Source organism: Polistes dominula, unplaced genomic scaffold, assembly GCF_049000335.1.
Source record: "Polistes dominula isolate Pdom_NZ unplaced genomic scaffold, Pdom_raw_medaka contig_20, whole genome shotgun sequence".
Taxonomy (NCBI): domain Eukaryota; kingdom Metazoa; phylum Arthropoda; class Insecta; order Hymenoptera; family Vespidae; genus Polistes; species Polistes dominula.
Window position 1 is genome coordinate 5152318 of NW_028301147.1, and position 25927 is coordinate 5178244.

General features: G+C 36.5%; 2 protein-coding genes across 6 annotated transcripts in view; one reads left to right on the top strand and one right to left on the bottom strand.

Moving 5' to 3' along the window:
- The window catches only part of LOC107074177 (uncharacterized), a 180633-nt gene that overhangs the window by 40528 nt on the left and 114178 nt on the right, over positions 1 to 25927 (top strand). The window lies entirely within an intron of this gene.
- LOC107073334 (uncharacterized) lies at positions 14746 to 16035 on the bottom strand. Its single transcript, XM_089177276.1, has one exon. It carries the CDS (start codon positions 16033 to 16035, stop codon positions 14746 to 14748), a length of 1290 nt encoding a protein of 429 aa, XP_089033402.1.

Below are 25927 nucleotides of genomic sequence, written 5' to 3' on the forward strand. Positions count from 1 at the left end.
TATTCTTGACGTTTATCACATATTTCGTTGTAAGCTTCTTTCTAAAAAAGAAAGAACAAGAAGCTTTCTCTTTCTCTCTCTCTCTCTTTTTTTCTGGAAAAATACACTGTTACTTTATAAACTTTAAATATATTCCATAAATAAAAGAAATAAAAAAGGAAAAAAACTATATCCGTAATATATTTCAAAACGATTGTTTCGAAAGTCATATTTTTCCTAAGGGGAGAGATCCAGTAAAATTATGCGTATCAATGGGGGAAAAAAAAGGAAAGTCACCGATAGCAATAGTTGATCCCTTGCATTATCATCGTCTAGAAAAAGAAACCGTCCGTTCGTTCGTTCGTTCGTTCATTCGGAGTTTGCATTGGTCAGTACGTGTACGAAAATGTTCGGGTTGGAAAGATAGGAATGTTCGTGGCTTAATGGATCATCGCGGTATTTGGATAACGGCCAGAAAACAATTCGTCGGTCGGCACACGTCGCTATGGAGAAAGAAAAGAGAGAATAGTAAATAGGTAGAGATGGATAGATAAAAAGAGAAAGAAAAAGAGAAATAGTGTGTATATGTGTGTATGTGTGTTCGTGAGAAAAAGAGAGAGAGGGGTTAAAGAATGAAAGAAAAAGATGGAAGAAAATAGTGGAAGAGAAAAATTCATCCTGCCTAAAACGCAATACGCGAGATCGATAAACATTATGCGTATTGGTTGCAGTTTTCGATTATCTGAACGAACTCTACTCTGAATCTTTCAAGCTGCGTTCGTTGCTCATCGTTGTTCCCTTTCTTTATTCCTATCCTACCGTTTTGGGCTATCGTTTTCTTTTATTTTTTTTTATTTTTCTCACTTTTTCTCTCTCTCTTTCTCTCTTTCTCTCCCTCTCTTAGTCTTTCTCTTTCTTTCTTTACGTAATCTCTTTCTCTTTAGGTAATCCTTTTGTCTATCTCTTTTCGAAAAAGTGTTGTTATCGGTTTTTCGCTCGATAGGCACGTGAAAAAAAGGGTTCGAGTATAAAGCGACAAGCGTTTTCACGTAAATCCATAGACTACACGATCACAGCTAGCTTTTGTACTTTTCACGTTCGCCTTTAGTGCGTACTACGTATGGTACTTCTAAATGTGTTTCCAGTCCCACGCTTTTTGATGAGAAATTGCACATTGACCGTTTATCGTGTTTAAAAAAAAAAAAAAAAGTAAAAAAAAAAAGAGAGAAAAAAATACTCAAAAAAACGAAGAGTAAAAAGAGTTTTTCCTATGTCATTTTTATATTTTTTTTTATTTTCCTTTTTGGAAAGTTGATTGTCACGTTTAATATCAGAAATATTCAAAAATTCTTTAACGAATCAAAGGATATACAGTGACTCAAACAATTGATCAAATGTTCTCACAGTGTTTAAATTTTTACATAGCTTTCGTAATTTACATAGTACATAAATAATTTAAATATGCTACACATTTTACATAACTTTTGTTGTTTATATAGTACAGAAATAATTTAAATATGTTGCATATTTCATGCAAAATTAAAGAAAATTAATAAATCCGGGATTTGATCAATTTTTTGACTTAGCAAAAATGAAATTTTTGCACACTGGTCATGCAACCCTAATGTACAAGATATGACCTCCTCAAAACTTTAATGTTGAACGTGATCAAAAATGAAGAAACTTCTCCTATAAGTGGCACAGGAAGCTTTGACTACTGTTTGCAAAAAAATATAAAAATTATACAGATCTAGATTGGGCCCGAGTAGTATGGTCAGACGAGACGAAAATTAATCGTTTTTGGTGCAGTGGACGCGAATGGACATGGCGAGGAAATAAAGAACAACTGCAACCGTATCACGTTCATCTAACATTAAAGTTTCGAGGAGGTCACATCTTGTACATTAGGGTTGCATGACCAGTGTGGTAGTCGGATGTGTTGAAAAAATTGAAGATCGAATGACTGCAACATCATACACATCCATTCTGCAGAAAAGTTTAATTAGAAGCTTGGCAAAATGGAATAAGAACGCAGAAGAAGTCATTTTTTAGTACGAAAACAACCCTAAACACCGTAAAAAATCACCAAAGAGTGGTTTAAAACTCAGAGATTTACATTTTTAGACTTCCCCCATTGTCTCCAGATCTGAACCTAATAGAACACCTATGGGGTTAATTGAAAAGAGCAGTTGTCAATTTCGATCATAATTCGAGATGTATTATTGAATTGTGGTCAAAAGTAAAAGTCACTTGAAAAAAAATTAAGCCTGAATAATGTAAAAATTTAGTAGATAGCATGCTAAGATGCATAAAAACCGCATTGAAAGCTAAAAGAGGGTATACGAAGTACTAAAATTTCATTTTTGCAAAGTCAAAAAATTGATCAAATCCCGGATTTATTAATTTTCTTTAATTTTGCATGAAATATGCAACATATTTAAATTATTTCTGTACTATATAAACAACAAAAGTTATGTAAAATGTGTAGCATATTTAAATTATTTATGTACTATGTAAATTACGAAAGCTATGTAAAAATTTAAACACTGTGAGAACATTTGATCAATTGTTTGAGTCACTGTATATACATATTTAACGTTTTATCGAAATGAACGATAAAATGGAATCTTTGTTAGAAAAAAAGTTATGCTGTAAAAAAAAAAAGAAAATATTTAAAAGCGTGAAACTTGGAAAGAATAAGAAAGATAGAAAACGTTAAAGAGTGAGGAAAAAGCCGTTGATCGGATCACGAATTAATCGAGCTTACTATCGAAAGTTTATCATGACGGGTCTGGCTGTTCGTTGGCCCGTTTGTCTTTTATGTCTTATCTTCTTAATAGCGAAGGATATATTCTTTTCCAAAGTTCCCTCTTTACTCATGCCGGAATAAGGCATAAAAGAAAATGTATAGAATAGAAAGAGTACGGGCGTTCGTGGTAGGACGATAAAAATATTTCCATCGAGATAAAAGTCTTTTAGGATAATAGCATCGGTGTCAGTTGGAGGTCAGAAAAAGCTACTCTGAACTCTCCGAGTGGTTTTACGCGGTTACCACCGGACTAACCATGACTTTGGTCCCCGTGTCTTCCTTCCTTTTCCTATCTCTTCCTCTTACACTCTCCTTCTCCTTCTTCTTCTCCTTCTTCTTCATCTTTTTCTTCTTTTTCTTCTTCTTCTTTCTCTCTTAGTTTGGTCCATCGTTCAAAGCCCAATCTTTGGTCATCCGACGCCGATCTGCCAAGGACTCGAACGTTCTAGATTTTTCTTACCAGCTTCGTCGAAATTTACGAGCCACCGAGAACCTCGAATGCAACCCTCCTGATAGGGTTTTCCAACTTCGATCTCCTTTTTTCGCAAACGAAAGAAAAACGAGAGAGCAAGAGAAAGAGAAAGAGAAAAGGAGAGAAAGAGAGAGAGAGAGAGTAAGGAGACTTCTTATGTGTATTTATCAGACTCAACTAAAAACAAGTGAACGCATATGGTAGCATATAAGGAGAAGATAGTAGAAAAGAAATATATATAGACATCACTTTTTGTGCTTACTTCCGATATCGTATATCCTGACATAAACTGTTTTACGGCCTATCTCATCCAACTATCAAGAAATTTCTATTTCTAATGCAAATAGAAATGTAAATGAAACACCAGTAACAAAGGAAAACAAAAACGAAAAGACATTTCCTCGATAAACTAATGAATCACGCTCCAGGTCATTTGTAAAAGAAAAAGGAGAATGGAAAAATAAATTATTACTGTGATACCGGTCTACGGTTCATTTAAACTTTATTATCTAAACGTTGGTACAAGTGTTCTTCTAAAAAAAAAAAAAAATGCGAAATACAAAAATAATAATATAAGGAAAGAAACGAAGGATGAAGTAAAGAGGAGATAAAGGTTACTTTGGGAATAAGGAGTAAGAAAACGAACAGAATGGGGGGGTCGGGAGAATGGAGTGGAATGAGGTTTTAGTACATGTATATTGCCAACTAGAGACACTGTGTCAAGGATATTATTCCCGTTGAACTCTTACGGCAAGTTTTAATGAAACGTTATGCGACCTCGCTTAAACGTTTGTCCATGGACTTTTTGAAATGACCCGTAAAAATTAAGATTCCTATCGGGGTGAGTATATTAAAGTTGTTCACGCGCCCGTTCGATCCGTATCATCTAGAAAATCCCCACAGGAGGGTAACACTTTTTAATTACCTTAGTTGTACGCGGACTACGTATGTCGCTAAAGAAACTTTCAATCCGATCGGTTATTCTTAAACTGGTAAAAGAAAAAAAGAAAACTTTCCGTTTACTTGCTTTCTACTTTGATTACTTTTTTACTTTGACCTCTCTCTCTCTCACTCTTTCTCTCTCTCTCTCTCTCTCTCTCTCTTTTTATCTCTTTCTTCGTCTAGTCTTTTTTTCCAACACCGTGGCAAAAGTTATCTAGGAACATATCGAAATGATTATCTTGGAAGTTTAGTACCACCTTTAAAAGGTTCGATTTATCGAATGTACCGCTCGGAAAATAGAAAAGAATAAAGTAGAGAAAGAAACGAGAAAAAAAAAAAGAAAACAAAAAAGGAATAGTGAAATAGAGAGAAAAAGAGAGAGAGAGATGCAAGAAAAATTTCGCGTGGAACGGCAAAATGGAAATTTCTCTGATGCTGCTTCGTCTACTTTCGTTTTCTCTTTTCACATCTACTCTCCTTATGGCTTCTTTTTTCATTTTTGTTTCCTTTCGCCGTAACCTTGTTCGGTTAGTTTTCACGGGAGCTAACGGTAGGTCAATTGCGAGGAGAACACCAGTGATGGGTTGTGTCTTCTACGAGGATAGGATCTTCTCTGTAGTATGGAAGGAAGCCCTTCAAAAATCCTGGAAAATTGTCTAAGAAACTCGCGAGCTTACCCAAGGGTGGAATAGTTCATCTTGAAAGAAAATTTCCTGAACGAACATCTCTGGAGATTCGACACAGAGCTCTCTATCGGCTGTATTCCCATGAAACTAGAAACCATACCGAGTAAAACTGTGATCATATATGCGTATGTGTGTATATTATATAAATATATATATATATATGTATACATTGACCTCGTATGTGCTCACGTATACTCTAGATTGCTCTTGCGAAATCGGGTGTATGTATGCGGTTTACCAGTCCTTCGTCTAAACCTTGCAACTTTCAAGATGAGAGAGCGAGAGAGAGAGAAAGAGACCAAGTCTAGAAATCTTCTTCGTGATTCTGTGAACTTGCGATAATACCGGCAAAGTTGTTAACGTGCAGTCTTGTTGGAGCATCGACGACAACGAAGAAGACAACGACTAGTCCCGTGATAAGACATTCTCCTTCTCCAATTTTTCCCACCCTACACTCTCTCTCTCTCTCTTTCTCTCTCTCTCTCCTATTTCTTCTCCCTCTGAACAAAAATCTTTCTCTGTCTTTGCTCTGCTCTCGTGAGGGAAAACTTTTACTAAACTGTCGTTTTCCTTGGTAATTCACGTTTGCCGGCTCGGCGATAAAAAAAAAACCACCACACAAAAGAACGGACCAAATGTTAACTTTCTCTCTTCGTGAGCTCAAGTCTTTTTTAGTGTTTCTCTCTCTCTCTCTCTCTCTCTCATATTCTTCTTTCAAATGCACACATCTTCTTCACGGTGATACCATCCGTCTATTCTCGAATTTATTCGATACCCTCGATTCTTTCTCGCCTTTAGACATTCTCGAGTTTGCTTTTCTTCTAACGCCCCTTCCCCCCTTCTACTTCCCATCCTTTTTATCCATACTTTTTTATTGTCATCGAAGTTCTATATCGGTTACAGTCAATCGTAAAAATAAACGGCTGTAATCATAAAAATCGCATAGTTCGTCGAACTTTCGTCACTTTTTCTCAATTTCCTTTTTTTTACTTCCCGTTTTTCTTTGTTTTATTCTATTAATTCTTATTTCTTACAATTGTATCGATCAGAGCAAAATTGTTTCATGTTTTATCAAAAGTTAAAGCTATATTTAATTTGTTCGACGTGAACGTATTAAACGATTCTCAACTAAATTTATCAATATTTCACGGAGTAACTTTATTTCTGAAGGGCGGGGGGGGGAGAGGTTTGAGTAAAATGGCCCGAAGAAGTTTCACGTTATAGGAATAAAAAAGTCTTCTACCGGCTATGTCCCTTAGGGAATCCGTGTAGAAAACGGTAACCCACTTCGCTGTCGAAACTGCCACGAAGTAAAATCAACGAGACTAGGAAGATGACGCTACGAAGGCGCTTCTTTCTTTGACTTCAAAAAAACTTTTGGAAGAATTAATTGAATATTTACTTAGCCAGGCAGAAAAAAGTTTTTCTAGATAAGACCATTTTCTTCCACATCGAAGTATGTATTTCAATTGCTGAACACTGGTAACATCTAACTAACATAAGGGAAAAAATTCCTAACCTAGAAATTCTGATTTTTAATGAAACTTTGCGAATATGTAGAGTTATTTAAGAAAGAATGATGTTTTTTTTTCTGCGAAAATTCACTTTGAGAAAAAAAGAGAGAGAGAGAAAGAGAGAGCGAAGTAAAATCTTTTTAATGTTCTTTAAATGTATCGTTTTTCCTATGTAACTAGATCAAGAATAGGAGAAAAGTAAAACTTTTCATAGAAAAATTATATCATATTTGAAGATCTACCAGATCACGAAAGAAAAAATTATGAAAAACACTTGTGAGAAAATGTAAAAAGGATTTAAAGTGAATTTTCTCTGAAATGAAATTATTTTTTACACACATCGTGCTCCCACACACTTGCAAAATTTCATTAAGATCTAAATTTTCAGTTTCATATCTTTTCCTCCTAAATCTGGCTATGAGAAAAAATAAAGTAAATTAAAAAAATTATATTAACTGGTACGTGGTCCGTTAAAAATAATAAATTTATATTTCTCATAAAGGTAACATCGAGGTAACAGAATATGTAAAGAAAACTTATTAAATATATCTTAATGAGAAGTTCTTAAAAGTGAAATGACTAGATAAAAATGTTGTAAAAGAAAAAAAAATCAATATACAGAAGCAGCATTACTTAACATAATCGTTTTCATTGAGTAATATATTTTTCTTAGTACAAATTACACTTACCTATGTAGAATAATTAAACATTAAATCCTACCTAAAGGATAACTTTAAGCTTCGTGTTTGGCATTTCTCTCTCTCTCTCTCTCTTTTCTTTGCTTCTTTTCATCTTTATCAACGAAGTAATCAAGTTTTACAAGGTAAGTCTCGTTAGATAACATAGTACGAGGACTAAGGGGAGTTAGCTTGGCTCTTACTCTTGAGATGATTAAAAACCAGCGAAACGTGTCGATGGAAAATAAGCAAGCAGAATTCGTTTCTTTGATTCGTGCAAATTATCTCGGCAAGTGGCATCGACATCAGCTTTAATTAGAGATACGCAAGACGCGACTCCAAAGACGTCCAATTATCTAACTTCTCGTCCTTTAAGTGACACCGTTGGTGAACTCATAATTGGCTACGGGAATGCAAAACAAGCTTTCCAGGTATCGTGGTTAGATATGTGTGTACGTATGTAATATATATATGACTTTTGGTATTCATAACTTTAACTTATATATTTGAAAGCTGTAGACAATTTTCTTACGTATATCTACGTTAACGTAAATATATACATGTATAAAAGAAAATGTAATAATTCGAAATAACAATAACTCCTGATTATGACTTTTTTTGTCATTGACTATAAAAATATTAATAATTAATACTATCGGCAAATTGTACGTACAATTTTTCGACAAATAGTAAATTTAAACTCGAATCTACATTTACATTTCATTTCGCCAAATACCCTTTACAAATATTAAAGTACACTTGTTATAATCTAGTTTTTTCCCTCCCTCCTTTAGATAAGATGTAAAGTAAATTCGTTTTATTTCATCTTGATGCAAACAGATTAAAAAAAAAAAAAAGAACGATTTCTTCTACGTCTTTTTCTTTTTACATTAATTATTTCTAAATAATATACGTATATGATTCGATAAAAAATTGAGAAAACAAATGTAATTGCAACATGGAAGCAAATGAAATCTGTTTAAATACGATAACGTACAAAGTAGCACGTTAAAACGATAACAAAGAACAAAAAGGTGAAAGGGGTACGGAAATATATGTGTATAAAATAAAAGCGACAGTTACTATTCTAATTAAAACACACGCATACAAATAATTATGTTTTCTCTTCTTCTTACGTAAGAACAACTATATTGAAAGGATACGTAATTAAAACCGCAAAAGCAGCGAAAAAAGCTTCGTTTTCATTTCATTTTCCACAAGCGACAATGGCAACGACAACGATAAGTCAAGAAGATTAATAGAAGAACACCGAGGTGAAGAAAGAGGACAAGGACAAAGTTGAAGATGAGAACGATCCCAACGAAAGAACGCAGACAGTAAACCAGGGCGTGACGGTATAAGCGAAATTAAGACCTACGACTTACCGTTCGACGTGATGCTCGTTGAGCCGCTGAATTTGTCGTAACGACCTGCAAACAGAGAGTTAAGACAACGAAGAAAAAGGAATATTATCCTCTCTGTTTATTCTCTTTCTCTGTCACTATCTCTCTTTGTCTCTTTCTTTTTTTCTTTCTTTTTCTCCTGAAAGTATACGCAATCTTATTATAATATTTTTTTCTTCTTTTCTTCTCTTTAAATTAAAAACAAGAGGAAATATTTTAATAAAAATATAGAAACAATTTATTTAATTTTTTTTATTGTACAATTATAAATGTAAATTGTAATTAGGATATTAGAAATTACGTAAATTATATTTAATTTCATAAAACTAATATATATTTTACTATATTAATATTGCGATAAATATTATTTGAATTATTATAGTTTAATATTCTTATTGAATTATTTATCGTTAATTTGTAATTATTGGAATTTTTGGTAAATAATATAATAAGAAATTTTGATTTTTACTTTAATAATAATATATTAGTATAATATATTATACACGTATCCTTGTGAGAAACTTCTTACTAAATGTATCTCGGTAGGCATACATTATATATAGCCGTATCCTGGTGTGAAATCGACCTACTTAATAAAATAGACTGTTAGCTGCATAGCGTATACATCGTATTTCTCGAGAATCCACTTATCTTAAAGATAAGAAACCGTATGCATATGTTCGGCTGCCTAAATATTGGTTGTATTTCTTTTTTCTTTTTTAAATTAAAGTATTCGTTTTGTATGTATTTTCTTTTATTACAAAATTGCATAATAGCATCAGTGCAATTTATTTGATTACTTTTCTTCCTCCTCGTTTACAAAAGACAAATATACAGGAATCAGAACGGAAGTAACAGGGGAGCAAATTTAACAAATTATAACTCTGAATATACAGTACGTTTTAAAATACGTGAATACAACTTCAAGGATGGTTTCAGTATGCAAAAATAAGAAAAAAAATTCATATATGATATTACTTTGTATTTGTCATTCCATAATTCATAAATTAACACGTTTATCGAATGCGTTTATATACTAAAATAAAATTAAAACTTAAAATTAAAACTTACTATTAAATAACGTCAAATGTTATGGCCGAAACTCCTCAACTAAGAGTCCTCTGGCAATTTCGTATATGCTATGAAGTAGAAAATAAAGAGTTAGGTTAAGGTGTAAAATAAAACACGTGATTGAGCCAATAAAAGATGCGAAGCTTTATTGGCTCGTCAGGGAAAAGCCTTGTGGCATAAAAACCCTGGATGATATTTGATTATACAATAAGAGTGCACCACGTGGTGTTAACACGCGGGAAAATACCGTCGATGTGAAATATATATAATGGAAAGATCTCACCTCTCGCACTCCTCAAGTATAGCGATCACAACCTTAAGGGTTGTGACGTTGAATGAGCTTACTTTCACAAGTCCTAAAGATTAGGATATTCTCTTCGTTGGTCCTTGTGAATTCTTCAATCTTTTGTCCAATATGGCTTCTATAATCCTTAGATGTTGAAGATGTGTTGTCGTAGGCGTCCGGTCGTGGAATAGAAAGAATGCCCCTTTGTACTGGCCCAGCAGGGCGTACGCACTAGGGCTATGAGAAGTGGGGATGCGAGAGGTGGGGGTAACTGGAAGAACGTTTCGATAGTCGCTAGTATCGATGCTCGCAATGAATATCGATCTATAGTTTAGATCGATAGAATCGGACGCGCGCCATTTAACTATAGTTAATTACCGTACGTGTTATGGCCGAAATTCCTCAACTAAGAGTCCTCTGGCAATTTGTTTATGTTTCATGAGTCTTGAAGATCAGGATATTCTTTTCGTTGTCCTTTGTGAATTCTTAAAGCCTCTATAATCCCTTAAGAGGTGTAGTCGTAGGCGTCCGGTGAAGAAATAGGAAGAATGCACCTTTTGTACTGGCCCAGCAGGACGTACGTACTAGGGCTATGAGAAGTGGGTATGCGAGAGATGGAGGTAGCTAGAGAAACGCTTCGACAGTTACTAGTAGTTGATCGATGCTCGCAATGAGTATCGATCTAGAATTCCAATCGATGGAAGCGGACGCGCGCGAATTTCGAATACCGCTAATCACCGTACGATCCTTTCGGATCGTACATACTCCCCGTTGAGAGTGTAACGATCAATGACATTCATAATACATGGTTTGTGTTGTGCGCTTATTACAATCAATTTTACAATATATGTGACACGAGTCACAATTTATATCGCTATATTATATATAGCTTGCCGCACGAGCTGTTTAACCTTTTCGATATATCCTTCGCAGCACGAGCTGCTTACCTTATTCAGTGAATCGCTGGCCAGTCGATCTATCTGTTTTGTACGTACGAGAAAATTAATCATAAGAGATACAACGCACGAACGTTAATTATAAAAGATACAACGCAAGAAAATTAATGATTGTTTAACAATGGACAAATAGTTGTCGCATTTCGCTTGACAACACCGTGAACCGTCTTCACGGTGACCACTCGTACTATATCATCTTGTCCTGGGTGTATGTTCACGATCCGGCCTAACGGCCATCTCATGCAAGGTTGATTCTTGTCGATGAGAATAACGATGGTGTTCTTTTCAATCTTTTGCTGGGGTTGTATCCATTTATGACGTTTCTGCAATTCTCGTAGATATTCAATGTGCCATCGTCGCCAGAAATCTTGTCGCACCTTCGTGATGTGTTTCCACGAAGACAATCGATTGGCTGGTGTCTTAGCATAATCTTCCTCTGGCAATGTCGTAATAGGTCTTCCAACTAAAAAATGTGCAGGTGTTAGAGCTGTCACGTCATTCGGATCTGATGAGATAGGACATAACGGGCGTGAATTTAAAATTGCTTCGATTTCGATCGCGAATGTAGTTAATTCTTCGTATGTGAAGAAAAGTTCGCCGACAACCCGTTTAAAATGGTGTTTGAAAGATTTGACGGCCGCTTCCCACAAACCTCCGAAATGAGGTGATAAAGGAGGATTAAAATGCCATGATATTCTATGATCTACTGCGAAATTATGGACCTTTGTTTTATATTCGTCCGATTCAATCAAGTCGTATAATTCCCTTAACTGGTTATTAGCCCCGACGAAGTTTGTTCCGTTATCCGAATAAATGTGAGTTGGAACAGCTCTTCGACTCACAAAACGCCTGAAAGCGGCTAAAAAGGCATCTGTAGTCAGATCGCTGACTAGTTCGATGTGTACAGCCTTGATGGTCATGCAGATGAAGATACACCCGTATGTTTTAACGCGACCTTTATTACGGTGCTTCTTTTCTTTCGCGTAAATTGGGCCGAAGAAATCTACTCCGACATGGGAGAATGCAGTGGCTTCCTGCACTCGCGAGCTTGGTAAATCTCCCGTTTTATACTGGATGCCGGACGCACGGAATCGGATGCAACGTACGCAATGACGTACGATTCTTCGCACCTGATTCTTGCCGTCGAGGAGCCAAAAACGTTGTCGAAGGGCATAGAGGGTAGTCTGTATATCGGCGTGAAAGTTTTGTTCATGGAGCTTTCGGATAATGAGATCGGTGACGTGGTGATGTGAGGGCAATAATATCGGACATTTCTCGTGGAAACTTAAATTTGCGTTTCGAAGTCGACCCCCCACTCGAATTAAACCTTCTTCGTCAAGGATCGGATTTAACGCGGCGAACTTTGTGCTCTTGACTCCCCCCTGCTTCAGCCTTTCTCTTTCGGCGTGAAATTGTTCGTCTTGCACGATTTTTAAAACGCGCCGTTCCGTTTCTGTTATTTCTGCGGTAGACAATTCTCCCTTATATGAGTTAGTTTTAAGCCATCGTCGGCATCGTGCTACAATTTTTAATAATCGCGTGTAACTAGAGAATCGCTGAAATATGCTTCCTGATTCAATTCGCGTCGTTAGTACCGATAGTCTCTTTACGTCCGGCAATTCGAGAATTTCCCTTTCAGTCGGGATTGGCCACTCGGCCTCCGGTCGCTCGAGCCAGGATGGTCCGTGAATCCATACCTCGTTCTTCAGAAAATCGCGTGGGAGTTGTCCCCTAGATAAAGCGTCCGCTGGGTTGTCTTCGGATCGCACATGTCGCCATGTGATACCTTCACAGATTTCTTGTATTTCGCGCACGCGATTTGCCGTGTATATTTTCAACGTACCGGAGTCTCTTTTCAGCCAACCTAATACAATCATCGAATCGGACCAGAACGTTATCTTGTCGGGTTTCAATCCGTCGACGGTCCGGACTTCTCTATATAATCGCGCGAGTGTCAATGCTCCGCATAATTCTAAACGTGGTATGGTGGTGTCCTTAAGAGGAGCCACGCGACTTTTAGCGCAAAGTAGACGCACGCGTGTATTACCGAATTTATCTCGCGATCTTACATATAAGTAGCCGCCGTAACCAGATTGACTCGCGTCGCAGAAACCGTGTAATTGCACGTCGATCGGGTCATTGAGTGTAACGCGTCTCTTGATCGTTAAATAATCGATTAATTTCAATTGTTCCGCGAATGTTATCCACGAAGTATGTAATGCGCTGGGCACAGATTCGTCCCAGTCAACGTGTGTTTTCCAGCAGTCTTCGATGAAGACCTTAGCTGTTAGAATGACGGGTCCTAACAGTCCGAGTGGATCGAAAATCCTTGCTACTTCGGATAGAATTCGTCGTTTGGTAATTCTTTCGCGAGTATCTACGGGCGCGACGGAATAGATTAGATAATCGCGGTGGGCGTTCCATGAAATACCGAGTGTCTTTAAAACATGATTTTCCCCTGAGCAGAGTTCGACGTCGACGTTCTTTATATCTAAATTTTCGAGCACCGGTCGGAAGTTAGACGCCCACTGTCGTATGTTAAACCCGCCTCGTTTCAATATTTCGATGGTTTGATCGCGTATCCTTCCGAGGGTTTCGATGTTATCCGCTCCAGTAATGAGATCATCAACGTATAGATCCCAGTTTAATATTTCGGCTCCGAGCGGATGATTTGCGCCTTCATCCTTCGCGAGTTGTTTTATGGTTCGTATGGCAAGAAAAGGTTCTGAGGCTATTCCGAATGTCACCGTATTGAGTTCGAAGGTGCGGATCTGTTCGTTATGTAACCAAAATATCCGTTGATACTGGCGATCGTCCGGATGAATCTATATTTGTCGATACATTTTCTCGATATCCGCCGTCAATACGTATCGATACGTTCGGAATCGTAACAAGTGCTCTACTAACGTGTCTTGGATTGTGGGTCCGACTAATAAGGTGTCGTTGAGAGAAAGTCTCTTATCGTTTTTCGCGGAGGCGTCGAATACGACCCGTACCTTTGTTGTCATACTGGCTGATTTAATGACCGCGTGGTGGGGAAGATAGCAACCTCCTATGGGTTCGTCTTCTACGATCGACATGTGTCCTAAATCGATGTATTCCTGCATAATCCGTTCATATTCCTTGCGGAGTTCGGTGTTCGCGTGTAATTTCTTCCAGAGATTATGGAACCGACGTAGGGCTATACTGCGTAAGTGACTGTAATCGTGTCCCTCTTCGCGGAAGGGTAGACGCACAATATATCTTCCTGATTCGTCGCGTTTGGTATTTTGGATATAATGATTTTCGCATGCAATTTCGTGTACCGATTTCGATCGCGTTACATTCGCATCTTCTAATGACCAAAATTTTTCTAGCTGTTCTCTTAACTCGGTCGTCGCTAAGAACGCATGGTTTCCTGTGTGGCTGTCAGATTCAATTCCACCGGCGACCACCCAACCTAATCGCGTTTTCTGTAGTATCAAATCACCGCGTCCTTGTGACAAAGAAAATTGCCCTATTGACATGAGTGCGAGCGTTGCTCCGGAACCTATCAAGATGTCGACCGGTCGTGGTAAATGGAACTGGGGATCTGCCAGTTTTCGACCGAACGGAATTTTAACGAATTCTCGCGGGAAGACTTCTCCGGGTACCTGATCCGCTATCTTAGGGACGATGAAGAGCGAAAGGCTTCGGCGATATTTATTGTCTAGCGATTGAATGGTTATCTCAATAACACCTGCCGTTCGAGTTACGGTATCGTTGATAGCGTGAATGGGAATTGAATATGGTTTAATCGGCAAGCGTAATTCTCTCGCGACTTTTTCGGTGATGAAGTGTGCGGCAGCACACGTATCTAATAACGCCCGACATTCTCTGAAGGTCCCGTCTCCCCGTCGGACACGACACATAGCGCTCATAAGGAGTTGACTCGATGCGCCGCGCGCGTTACTATTAAAGATTGGTGTTATTCATACGGGGGTAGGTTTGGTTTGAGATGTTGACTCGATCTCCTCCTTCGCGGGGGTTATTGTCTTCTGTTGATAATTGTTCATGTGTAATGACGTGTGATGGGTCTGGTTGCAGATTTGACAATGTGAACTCTTACATGGATCTCGGTGCTTCCGTAAGCAATTTTGACATAATCCGTAACGTTTGACTATCGCCAGTCTGTCTTGTCTCGTCAGGTCATGGTATCGGGAACATTGGTATAAAAGATGTTTGTCTCGTTTGCAAAGAATACACTTATTTGAGGTCTGAGTAAGAAACGTACGCGTTATATGCGTCTCCTGTCGTTTTCGTGGCCGTAAAGTCATCGTCTCAGTAAATCTACGTTTTGCGTGAGGCTCATTTCTCGATGTCGATGGAATATTTGACGACGCGACGCTACGGAGTGTATACTCGTTCACAAAGTCGCAAAGCTGACTCATGGTCGGATAATTATCCGCATCTAACTGTTTGTCCCATTCTTGTCTAAGGTCGCGGGGTAGAATGCGTTCGCCAAGGCGGACCATCAGTGCGTGGGGTATATTGAAAGAAGTAATAGTATCTGTATGGGCCCGCAAGTCACCCGCAAGCCGTGTCATCTCTTCTATTGACATGTTTTTCGGCCGTGGAGTGTCTATGAAGGCGTCAATGGCCCGTGCTAGGAGTATGCGTTGCCGGTCGAAAGTTTTCAGTAACATTTCCCACGCATTCTTATAATTCTGCCCGGTCAGTGAATATGTCGCGATCGTCTGAAGCGCTCTACCGGTAAGAGACTCGCGGAGGTATATATGTTTTTCTAAATCCGACATGTCGGTGCGCGCGTCCACCAGCGTTAAAAAACTCCCCTTAAATTGGATCCATTTTCCGATGTCTCCGTCAAATTTCAGGATCCACTTTCCGATGTCTCCGTCGAATTTCGGGATCTCGATTCGGCGTAATCGTATTTGCTGATCGCGGGTATTTGTAGTACCGTCGTCTCCCTGCGAACCATTCGCGTTACTAATCGCGGCCGTATCGCCCGAGTCAATTTTGTCTCCGATCACGTGATATCTTTCTATGAGTTGGTCTAGATCGTCGACTCCTGTCTCTCCGGCGCTGTTATTACAACACTGTTCATGCAATGATTCATAATTATCTACTTGTTTGGTAAGACGTTCGTAACGTCTTCTTAGTTCATCTACACTTAAACTTTCTTCTTCAATTAAATTTTCGAAATACGTTAATCGCGATCCTAAATTCTGTCGCTTTTGTTCGAGCCGTTTTTGTGATGTCATTATGGATCGGTATCGTCTATTCTATTCCGCGAAAACTACTCAAATCAATTTATGGTAAATATAAAAATCTCCCTTGTACGAGTGTATGGCCGTGCGTTGGGTTCTTGATCACGCGAGTACGGTCCTGATGCCGTAAATCGTTGGAGGGGGTATTCGTTTATTGTTAGTGGTAGCCCGATGGAGGGGGTATACGATTGTCGCTAGCTGTATGCCGATAGGTGGAGTGACCGGCGAAACGACTGTGGCGGTACGACCGAAGATCGCGCCCTCTAAAGTTACTAGAAGGCTAGGGAATCACGCTAACAGGAAGTAGTTACTAGTCTGTACGTAGCCGTTGATAAATGTTCAATAAAGAAAAGCAAGTCGCAAAGAAAATTCAGTCTAATTTTATTTTTACTATAGAGAAACCCTCTACACGTCACGGCGTCTTCGATTTCTAGTCGACCGTTCAAATAAAAGAATGCGGCGTGACGGTGGGACCGCCGAAAATGTTATCGTTATTTGTACAAGGATAAAGCGATTTCCGCGTGATTAAGAAATAACTATTTCATGAATCTATATGTTTCTACCGTTGATATTAATAATTAAGTTATTCATATATCGATTCAAAGCTTGATATGAAATTTCTTACAAATGGTGAATAAATGAATAATGATATTGGAAATTGCAAACTTCTACTGGATTCGAAGGCGCAGTTTCACTTGAAATATATGTTAATGAATAAAGGTCTGTACGCATAAGCGCACACACGGATAATTGAAACTACTTATCTCGTTTCTAGATTTTTCGTGATGCTGCCTCCGCTGAACGGTGTAGATGTTCACAAGATGCCGGACTCCCTCGACTTCGTTGTTCTCTAATCGGTTTGCTCGGTGTGGTGATAGTCTACTCGCTGCTTCGTAAATCAGAAGTCGGGAATTCGCACCTTACAGGATTGCACCAAAATGTTATGGCCGAAATTCCTCAACCAAGAGTCCTCTGGCAATTTGTTTATGCTCTCGCACTCCTCAAGTATAGCGATCACAACTTTAAGGATTGTGATATTGAATGGGCTCACTTTCACGAGTCTTGAAGATCAGGATATTCTCTTCGTTGTCCTTTGTGAATTCTTAAAGCCTCTATAATCCCTTAAGAGGTGTAGTCGTAGGCGTCCGGTGAAGAAATAGGAAGAATGCACCTTTTGTACTGGCCCAACAGGACGTACATACTAGGGCTATAAGAAGTGGGGATGCGAGAGGTGGGGGCTAGAGAAGCGCTTCGATAGTTACTAGTAGTTGATCGATGCTCGCAATGAGTATCGATCTAGAATCCCAATCGATGGAAGCGGACGCGCGCGAATTTCGAATACCGCTAATCACCGTACGATCCTTTCGGATCGTACATCAAATAAGTGTGTAACAATTTTCTTATAAGATTATTCTTAATAAAACGTAATAATAGTTCTCTCCTAATCTTATTATAAAAAAAAAAAACGATACTACAGTTTCTAGTTTCTTTTATTTTATAGAAAGAAATATAAGAGAAAGATTTATCGATTAAAAGAAGTGGTACTTGATAAAAATAAGGAGGCAATTCGTTGTTCAAAATAAAAATAATAAAAAGAAAAAGTAAAAGACGAATACTGAAAACGTTATTCTCCGAAGAATGGTGGCAGTTAAGTTAATGAGAACAGTCGCTTTTCTCTTCGAGTATCCTTCATGTAGCGAAGACTTACGTCCCAGCGATAGCGATATTATTCCGCTGAGTAAAATACAAATACGTCTTTTATTCGCAACCCGGGCACGCGAACCCAGAGGAAAGAAGATATGCCGAGCGATATTTCAAGCGTACTTCGAAAGATAAAGCCGAAGTTATTCCGCGCAGCAGTAGCAGCAGCAGAAGCAGCAGCCACAGAAAGCCGTCTTTTCCATTCACATTTTTATTCTTCCCTTGTGCCAGTCACACCACCATCCTCTTTTCGTCTCTCTTTTCTTATTATATTATATATAAAGGAAACTATATAAAAAATAGAAATATCTAGTATTATCCTCGTGGAATTTTCAATAAAGCTCTGTGCATCTAATTGTAAGTAGCACAATTAAGTAGAAAACGTACTTTCTTCTTCGTTAATTGCTTAAAAGTGGAAATCGAAAAGAGAGTAAATTTTTTCCACGAAATCGAGTTCATATTTCTTTCTTTCTTTTTCTACTCTCTCTTTTTCTCCAATCAAACGAATTATCAACCGACGAAAAAAGCACGTTACTCGAAAAGTAGAATTGATCGTTATAGCGTTAACATTGATATATAGCAACACCTCAAATTCTTCTTCTCAAATTCTTCTATAAGTATAAAAAAAAATTACAGAGTTTTATTTTACAATTATCAATTTAATTGTAAAACTCTAATGAAAAAAAAAAATAAAATGGAAAAATCGATTTTCAATCGATAGCTTAAAGAAATAATTGATCTTACGATAAATTAAGATTATAAACGTTTCGTTTTTCGTTAAAGAATAAAAGAGCAATCGAAATGAGAGAAAGAGAGAGATAAATAACAATCGGTGTGAAAAAAAATTTAATGAAAAAGAAAAAAAATTTGCAGGCTTGTCGAATTTTAATTCTCATCGGTTTAATTTAAACTTTTCATGATGGAAAACGTCAATTTAATTTAATAATTTAATTTCACAAATTGAATGAAACAGAGAATTGCGAAAAAAAGATAAATTGATAGCAATAGAAACAAAGAGAGAGAGAATGAGAGAAGGGGAGAGTGAGAAATTTCGATTAGAGAAAAGAGAAGCAAAGTTAGAGATGCGAAAGACATTAGAGAACAACCCGAGTATTGGTGTTAATCCATCGGCTTTAATTCACTTTTCTCTTGTTCTTTCCCTCTCTTTCTCTCTTTCTGTCTGTCTTTCTCGTTCTTCTCAAGCTTTACTTGTTCCGATACTTTCGAAACAACGTAAAATTATCGGCGATATCGGAAACGTTAGGGGAAAGAAGTGCCACAAAAGTGAAAGATTCAAACTTGCGCCTCTCTCTCTCTCTTTTTTTATCTGTCTCTTTCTTTATTTTCTTGAAATAAACGAAGACACACAAAACTCTAACTATCGTCGCTTTTCTTTAACCAGAGATGGGTCACGATAATGCTCATCGATAGTTTCGTCTTATCGAAGCAGTTCGATCGTTTACAAGTTCATAAGAGAAAACTATATCGGTAATTAGGATGAATCTATCGATCGAGAGATATAACAGCAACTTTTCCCTCTCATTCTCAGCCTCCTTTCTTTTTTCCTCTTTCCTTTCTGTCTATCTTGTTCAATTTTTTACTCAACCCATCCTTTCTAAGACAAGAACATCCAACAATTTCATTTTGAAAAAGGAAAGAAGAACTCTCTCCGTGCCTCTAAAGAAAAAGTTACGTTTGGCTGTTAGTTTTTGTTAAACATCACGAAGAAGATCCAAAAGTTTTCTTCCTTCGTCTCTGTTCTATTCTTTTATCCTTCTTGTCGATGAGTAAGCTTTGACGTGTTCCTTTTCACTCAGTTTTTCTCCATTTCTCTTTTCTTTTCTTTTCTTTTTTTTTGGTTTTCGTAACATCTCTTCTACTTTTCCTCCTACGTTGTTTCTTTCGAAGAACTTACTATGGAAACTTTGTAACTGGAAAGTCTACGATAGATAATCTTCCACTTCTCCTTTGTTTTTTTCATTATAATCCTTCGAGTATGTCTCATCAATCCTCTCGAAAGAGGTTACTTTACTCTTACCGTGTGATTAATACAAACTTGAAATTTATTATATAATATTTAACAATCAATTATGAAATGTTTGATTGCGAACTGAAAGTAACGATAATAATCGGACATTTTATACTAATGATCTAATACTATAAAGTTTCTTTATGAATTAATTTAAAAATATATTAATTAGTTTATAATTATTTCTTATCATTAATCTGCCTACAAAAAAACTTTCTCGTCAACGGCCTAGCTATCACTACTTTCAATCGGATTACCAAAATCAAACAATGTTTGTACGTCTAATAAAATTGATGGATGACCCGTTTAGGATAACAAAAACCATATGCTACTGATTCCAGAAAGACGATAAAAATACGTGATTTCTTTAATAGTATTGTGAGAAGATATTCATAGATAAATGACTCGTACCTGTAAAAGTGAAAGTAAAAGAAAGAAAAAACAAGCAAATAAGATTTTGTATATCAAACAAGTATCTTTATTAGTATAATTTTCTTTTCAATCTTTCTCTCTCTATTTCCCTTTCGATCTAAAATTGACTCTGTCGAAAATCTTATAAATTTGAAGCGTAGAAAGTATCGTTAGAAACTCTTTGACTCTTATTAACTTGTTCTTACAACAATCCAAGTAAAACTTTTCAAGGTAAGTTTTGTTTGTTCCTTTTCTTTTCTGTGAAGTCTTCTTCTTACTTCTTGAGCGAAACTAGACGGTTAGATAAGACTCAAGCTTGGCCAATTACCGGCTTCAATCTCAACGATATCCCCAATTTGTCTTCGACTCTAGTGCTGGCGTTGGTTTCGTTCGCGATCGTCCGACTGGCAGAGATACGTTGCTACGATCGGTTATAGTCTCGCGTCCTTCGAACTCTCGAAACTTTGTAAGCACACTCGAAGAGAAATATAGGAAGACGGAGAAGAGGGAAAAGGGTGAAGGGTGAATAAGGGAGATAGGGGTATAGGGGGAAGAAATGGAGGATGGAGTAAAACAGAAGCGTTGTCCTAGTCATCCTTGTCGTCTCGAGAATATCTTTGCCTGTTAGCTTGCGTTTAGCTACGTCCCACGAAATTCGATTGCAAAACCGAAGTTACTTGGCATTGTTCCCGGTACCTCTCCTCAAACTTCCCTCCGACCCCAAGAAACTTTTGGCTTTACAGAGTATCGCGTTTGTTTACGCACGCATATGGTCGGCTCGGTGGTCCGGACCAACCTAAAACGACTGATAGAGATCGACAAAGTTTTCGTCTGACAAATGATGATCGCTAACAATTGATGACCTGAAAGAATAATTTTGAATTCGAATAATCATCGGATTAATATTATTTCTTATTTCTAATTTCGCAAAATGAGATAGTTATAATACTTGGGTTAAACAGACATACAGAAAATTCATATTTTTAATATTAATGACACATGCATTTTTCTTTAAACTGAATTAATTGTAAAAGAAACCTTTTAGACAATTCAATACTTATATCCCCATTAAGTTGCTCGGAAAGTTAGTACCAATGTATAAATATTTTTGAAATATCATATTTATGAAAACAAAATAATATTTGTTTGAAATTTTCATCTGATATCGGGATTAAATTTCTATCCAACCTAATAGTATATTTAGTATTCCCCCAAGGGGTTCGTATTCAAAAATTGGAAATGTTCTAGAAACATATGTTCGGTTCGGTAATCCAAAGATACTTTAATGAATGATAAAAATCATGAAAATTTTCTATAAGTCTCTTGACACTAATTATTTGAAAGAATGAATAATATTCGATTATTAATTAAATGAATGGTATATAGTCAATATGTTGATATTATTTCTCATCGATTCTGTAAACGAAATAATAGTATATTCTCATAACCCCCAATAGGTTTCTATCCAAAGATCGGAAATGTAACGGAAACATTGTCGGTCGATGAAAGTGGTACGATGAGATAGAAAACGAAGGGTAGTTTTTTTATCTTTTTTTTCCTATACCAGTAGAAGAACGTCTCCCCGACCATTTTTCTCTCCCTCCTTTTATTATCTTTTTCTATACCACGCGATAAAGCTTTCGTCGCAGTCATCGTTAGCGGCCACTTCCTTCCTATAACTTCAACTTCGGCCGCTTCGCTTCTCCGTTGGTACTCCGGAAAAGAAAAAAGCTGAAAATAAAAGAAAGAAAAGAAAAAGCAAGAAAAGAGAGAGAGAGAGAGGGAGAAAGACAGTTAACGTAAAAGCTTTAGAAACAAAGTAAAGCAGACGCCGAGAATAAAGGAAAGGAAAAGGAAGTTTTGGACGTGTGTGTGCCTTATAAAAATGCAATATCTGCAGGCGATACCTGGGCGAATTACTTGCGTTGTTTCTCTCTTTCTCCAGCCATCCTTTCTTTCTTTCTTTTAACTTTCTTACTTTTTTTTCTTTCTTTCCCTCTCTCTCTTTCTCTCTCTCTTGTAGTAGGTAGGGTACTTTCTTTTCTCACTACTACACCAAGTCCCCCGCAGGCTAATGGCGAAATTATGATCAAGCCAACTTCTTTTCAATGGAACGACGGTAATTACCGCGGTGGTTGTTTCTGGATACTGAGCGTTTGCATTATTCACGAAGCGCGTGTACTCGTAAAATGCACCTTAAAGAGTAAGAGAAAGTGGAATAGCCAAGAAAGTACACCACCTACTTCGATATAGGTGAGTTTTTTACTTTTTGTCCCCTTTCCAACACGGATATTCGAAAAATTATTTTCTATCCTAACGTTTAACGACGACGTTTATATGTTAATTATCGTATAGGAATAAATGTACTATATCTCAAAAATATTTTTACACAAATTTTTTATACCTGATAAAATTCTATTTGAAAACTTGAAACGAATAAAATTATTTTTTATCGACAAAAAATCATTCATCTACTTCAGTTACGGAATCATGACAACAAAGTCGCGTTAGGGTGTTTTTCTTTTTCTTTTTTTAATAGAATTACATTTGCTTTTCCTTATGCATAATGGTAACCGACATTTAGACGAATGCAATACAATACTGCATTTAAATGACTTTCAACTCAGAAATATATAATAAAATAAATAAAATTCAGAGTGTGTAAAAAGACTTACTTTGTAGAGTTGATTTGATAGCGACTTGCTAAAGAAAAAGAAAAAGAAATATAGTAGATATTAATGGATTCTACTCTTCCTCTACACTTTTTTGTTGACCAAACCTAAAAGAAAAGAGAATTTTTCCGCTTCACTTACCCAACGTCAGAATAGATTCACGAGATAGGAATATTTTCGTGGGTCCTATCGTTTTCTTTCCTTTTTGAAAAGGATTGAAGAAGGTACGTATATCTACATGTAACGAATGTCGCCTTGTGGTATTCGCTCGATTGAATTTTATATTCCGAAGGATACCAAGAAGAAAAAGGGGTGACTTAATACGGCACGTTTTTCACAGCTCGTTCACCGGAAAGTCACGCTGACCAAAGGGAAAAATTTGAGAGTGTTTTATTATGGTTTTCATTTATGATTCCTATAAAATCAATTGTTCGTCTGGAATTTATCCAAGGGGTCATACCAAGCAACGTCAAATTATTTTTTCTCATCTTTATTTATCAACGACGAGTTATTTTAAAAATATAAGATGTTTAAATGGTTCTATCTTTATATATTAATGCTTATATTTTTTTTCATTATTATTGTTATTATTATTATAATTTTTCTTAAATTGTACAACTGATCTTCGCGTTCTTATATTATTGTATTAACTTTAGCTTTTATGTTATCGAATTTTATTTATATTCATTGTCAATATAAAGCTTTGACCGTTGTCATCCTTTTTTCATATTGATCGTTCATTAATAGAAGGAAAAAAAGAAATTGAATAGGATCGTCTTCGTATGCGTTGAAAATTGAATATCCTTTTTTTTTTGTCACGTTTCGAAAAGAAAAACGAAGAAAAAGAAGAAGAAGATTGGATGGGAGAGAGAGCTGGATGAGAGGACAAGAAAAGCAAATAAAAAAGAAGACAATGAACGCAAGCGCGCTCGTTCGTGCGAGCTTCGTAGCTCGATAAAACCCTTGTGGCATCCTCTTTTTCAAATCTATAACGATCTTAATTCTTTACGTTCTCCAAGAGAAAACGTAAGGGTTAGACCCGACGTAAACAATTTGTTCGATACATGATTCATTCCTTGCTTTTTCTTTATTGCAATAAAACGTTTAACGTCGGTTAAGGCATAGATTATTGTCAAAGATTATTTTTGTCTCTTTCTTATATTTTTTGTTCTCTTCCTTATTACAATTCGAATAATAAAATTGAGTACATCGTAAATAAATTGAATTTTGAATTGATTGGATATCAACCATTTTTATAAATATATATTTTGATACAATATAACAAAAATAGATACTTCTAAGGTACACTTTTATCTAAACGACATAAATTTGAAACTTTTATGAGTACTTCAGAAAATAAAAGTAATATTTCCAAGTGGACTCGAACATTGATCGAATACGTTCGAAATTTTTATAAATATCCGAACGAACACACTTTATGTTATTTCAAATCATTGTTAATTTGTTACTTTTTTAAATTAATAATGTTCCTCTTTATCAGTAATATAAATATACAACAATAATTACAATTATAACAATAATAATGTAAGGTTTAATTATTGAGATTATTTGGAAAAAATAACTTTAAAATGGAGAATTGTACTTTCTGGAAACCAAACCAAAATATCGAGTCACGATGGAATTTGGGAAAATTCCAGAGAGAGTTGACCTGAAGTCTCGTATTCGTAGACAATTAAGAGTCACGTTATCGTAACTAATCTTCACTTAGACACAATTTACGCGTTCTGTGCGATGGGAATCGGCCTTCGAACGTCGGCTTCGTACCACGCGAGAATACGCGTTAATAAAGCTGGCCAATTCGGACTGCAACGGTCGTACCGTTATTCCAAAACGATTTGGGTTCCATGGATATACTATTCTACCTATACATGCATACATACATATGTAGGTATATACGTATAACGTGTATATATGTTAGCAGAAGAGTGAGTTAGGGGGAAGGGGGTAGTAAAACGTGCTTCGCGGTACGCAACCCATCCAGGCAATTACGAGAAAATATGCATTAGCTGCGCGTTTCCGTCGAAACTGTGGCATCTGCGCGTCGTCGTCCATGTGAGTTCGTTAACGTTCTCTTCGTTCCCTATATATTTCTTTTTTTTTTAACCCCCTTTTCGACCGAATCGAAATCTCGCGTATTGTGAGATACGCATAAACGAGGAATCCGATTCGTTTGTACTTGTTAGATACATCATATAAACCCACCAGCATTTCTCAACTTTTCTACCATACCGGACCCCCGATAAATTCGTTTACTATTCTACCACTGTCCAAATATTTACAATGTAGAATTTTTATGAACCTTGTTGACTGGAGCTGAAGAATATTATTTTAACACGTATAGCTTTCTTCTCCATATTTAAATCATATTTGTACAAGTTGTAATTTTTACATTATTTGATTGACCATTGTAATCCAATGACCATTGCTATTCTCCTGTTTTTTCTTTTATTTGCATAAATTTTTTATAAGTTTCTTTCTTTTTTGTTAATTTTATTTTTTTATTATTAGCCAAGAATTTGTGAGAAAACCCGAGCACAAGTACTTAACAACGAATTATAATAAAAGGTATAATAATAATATATCAGACATCCTAAAATCTGCTTATAGTAACTTTATAATATTTAACCTAACCAATATAACCATAAAATATTTTTCAACAAAAAAATAATATTTATTATTTAAAAAAATTCTCTTAGTTCGAATTTTTATTTACGAAATGAGATTTCATATATCAAAAAATCACAACAAAATTGTTATATCTGATATGTTCAAGGACGTGAATACTTTTTTATTTTTTTGACACTTTTATCACAGGTTTATGAATAGTTTCGATGTAGTTTGAAAATCTAACTGCCTAGGGATTATCGACATAGCAAAGTTATTTTGTTTTCCATTAGAGAGCGAGTGCATGAACGTAAACGGCGATTCCTAAAGCAATTATCATGCAGTAGGAAGTGCGAGCCGAAAGCTGGATGAATGGCGAGAAACGTCGAGTCCAGTCCACTCGTGATAACTGGATTTTCCCAGTGGAAAGCTTCAAAACTACCTCTTC

Coding starts and splice junctions, on each gene's coding strand:
- LOC107073334 (XM_089177276.1), bottom strand. CDS start 16,035: ATGACATCACAAAAACGGCTCGAACAAAAGCGACAGAATTTAGGATCG.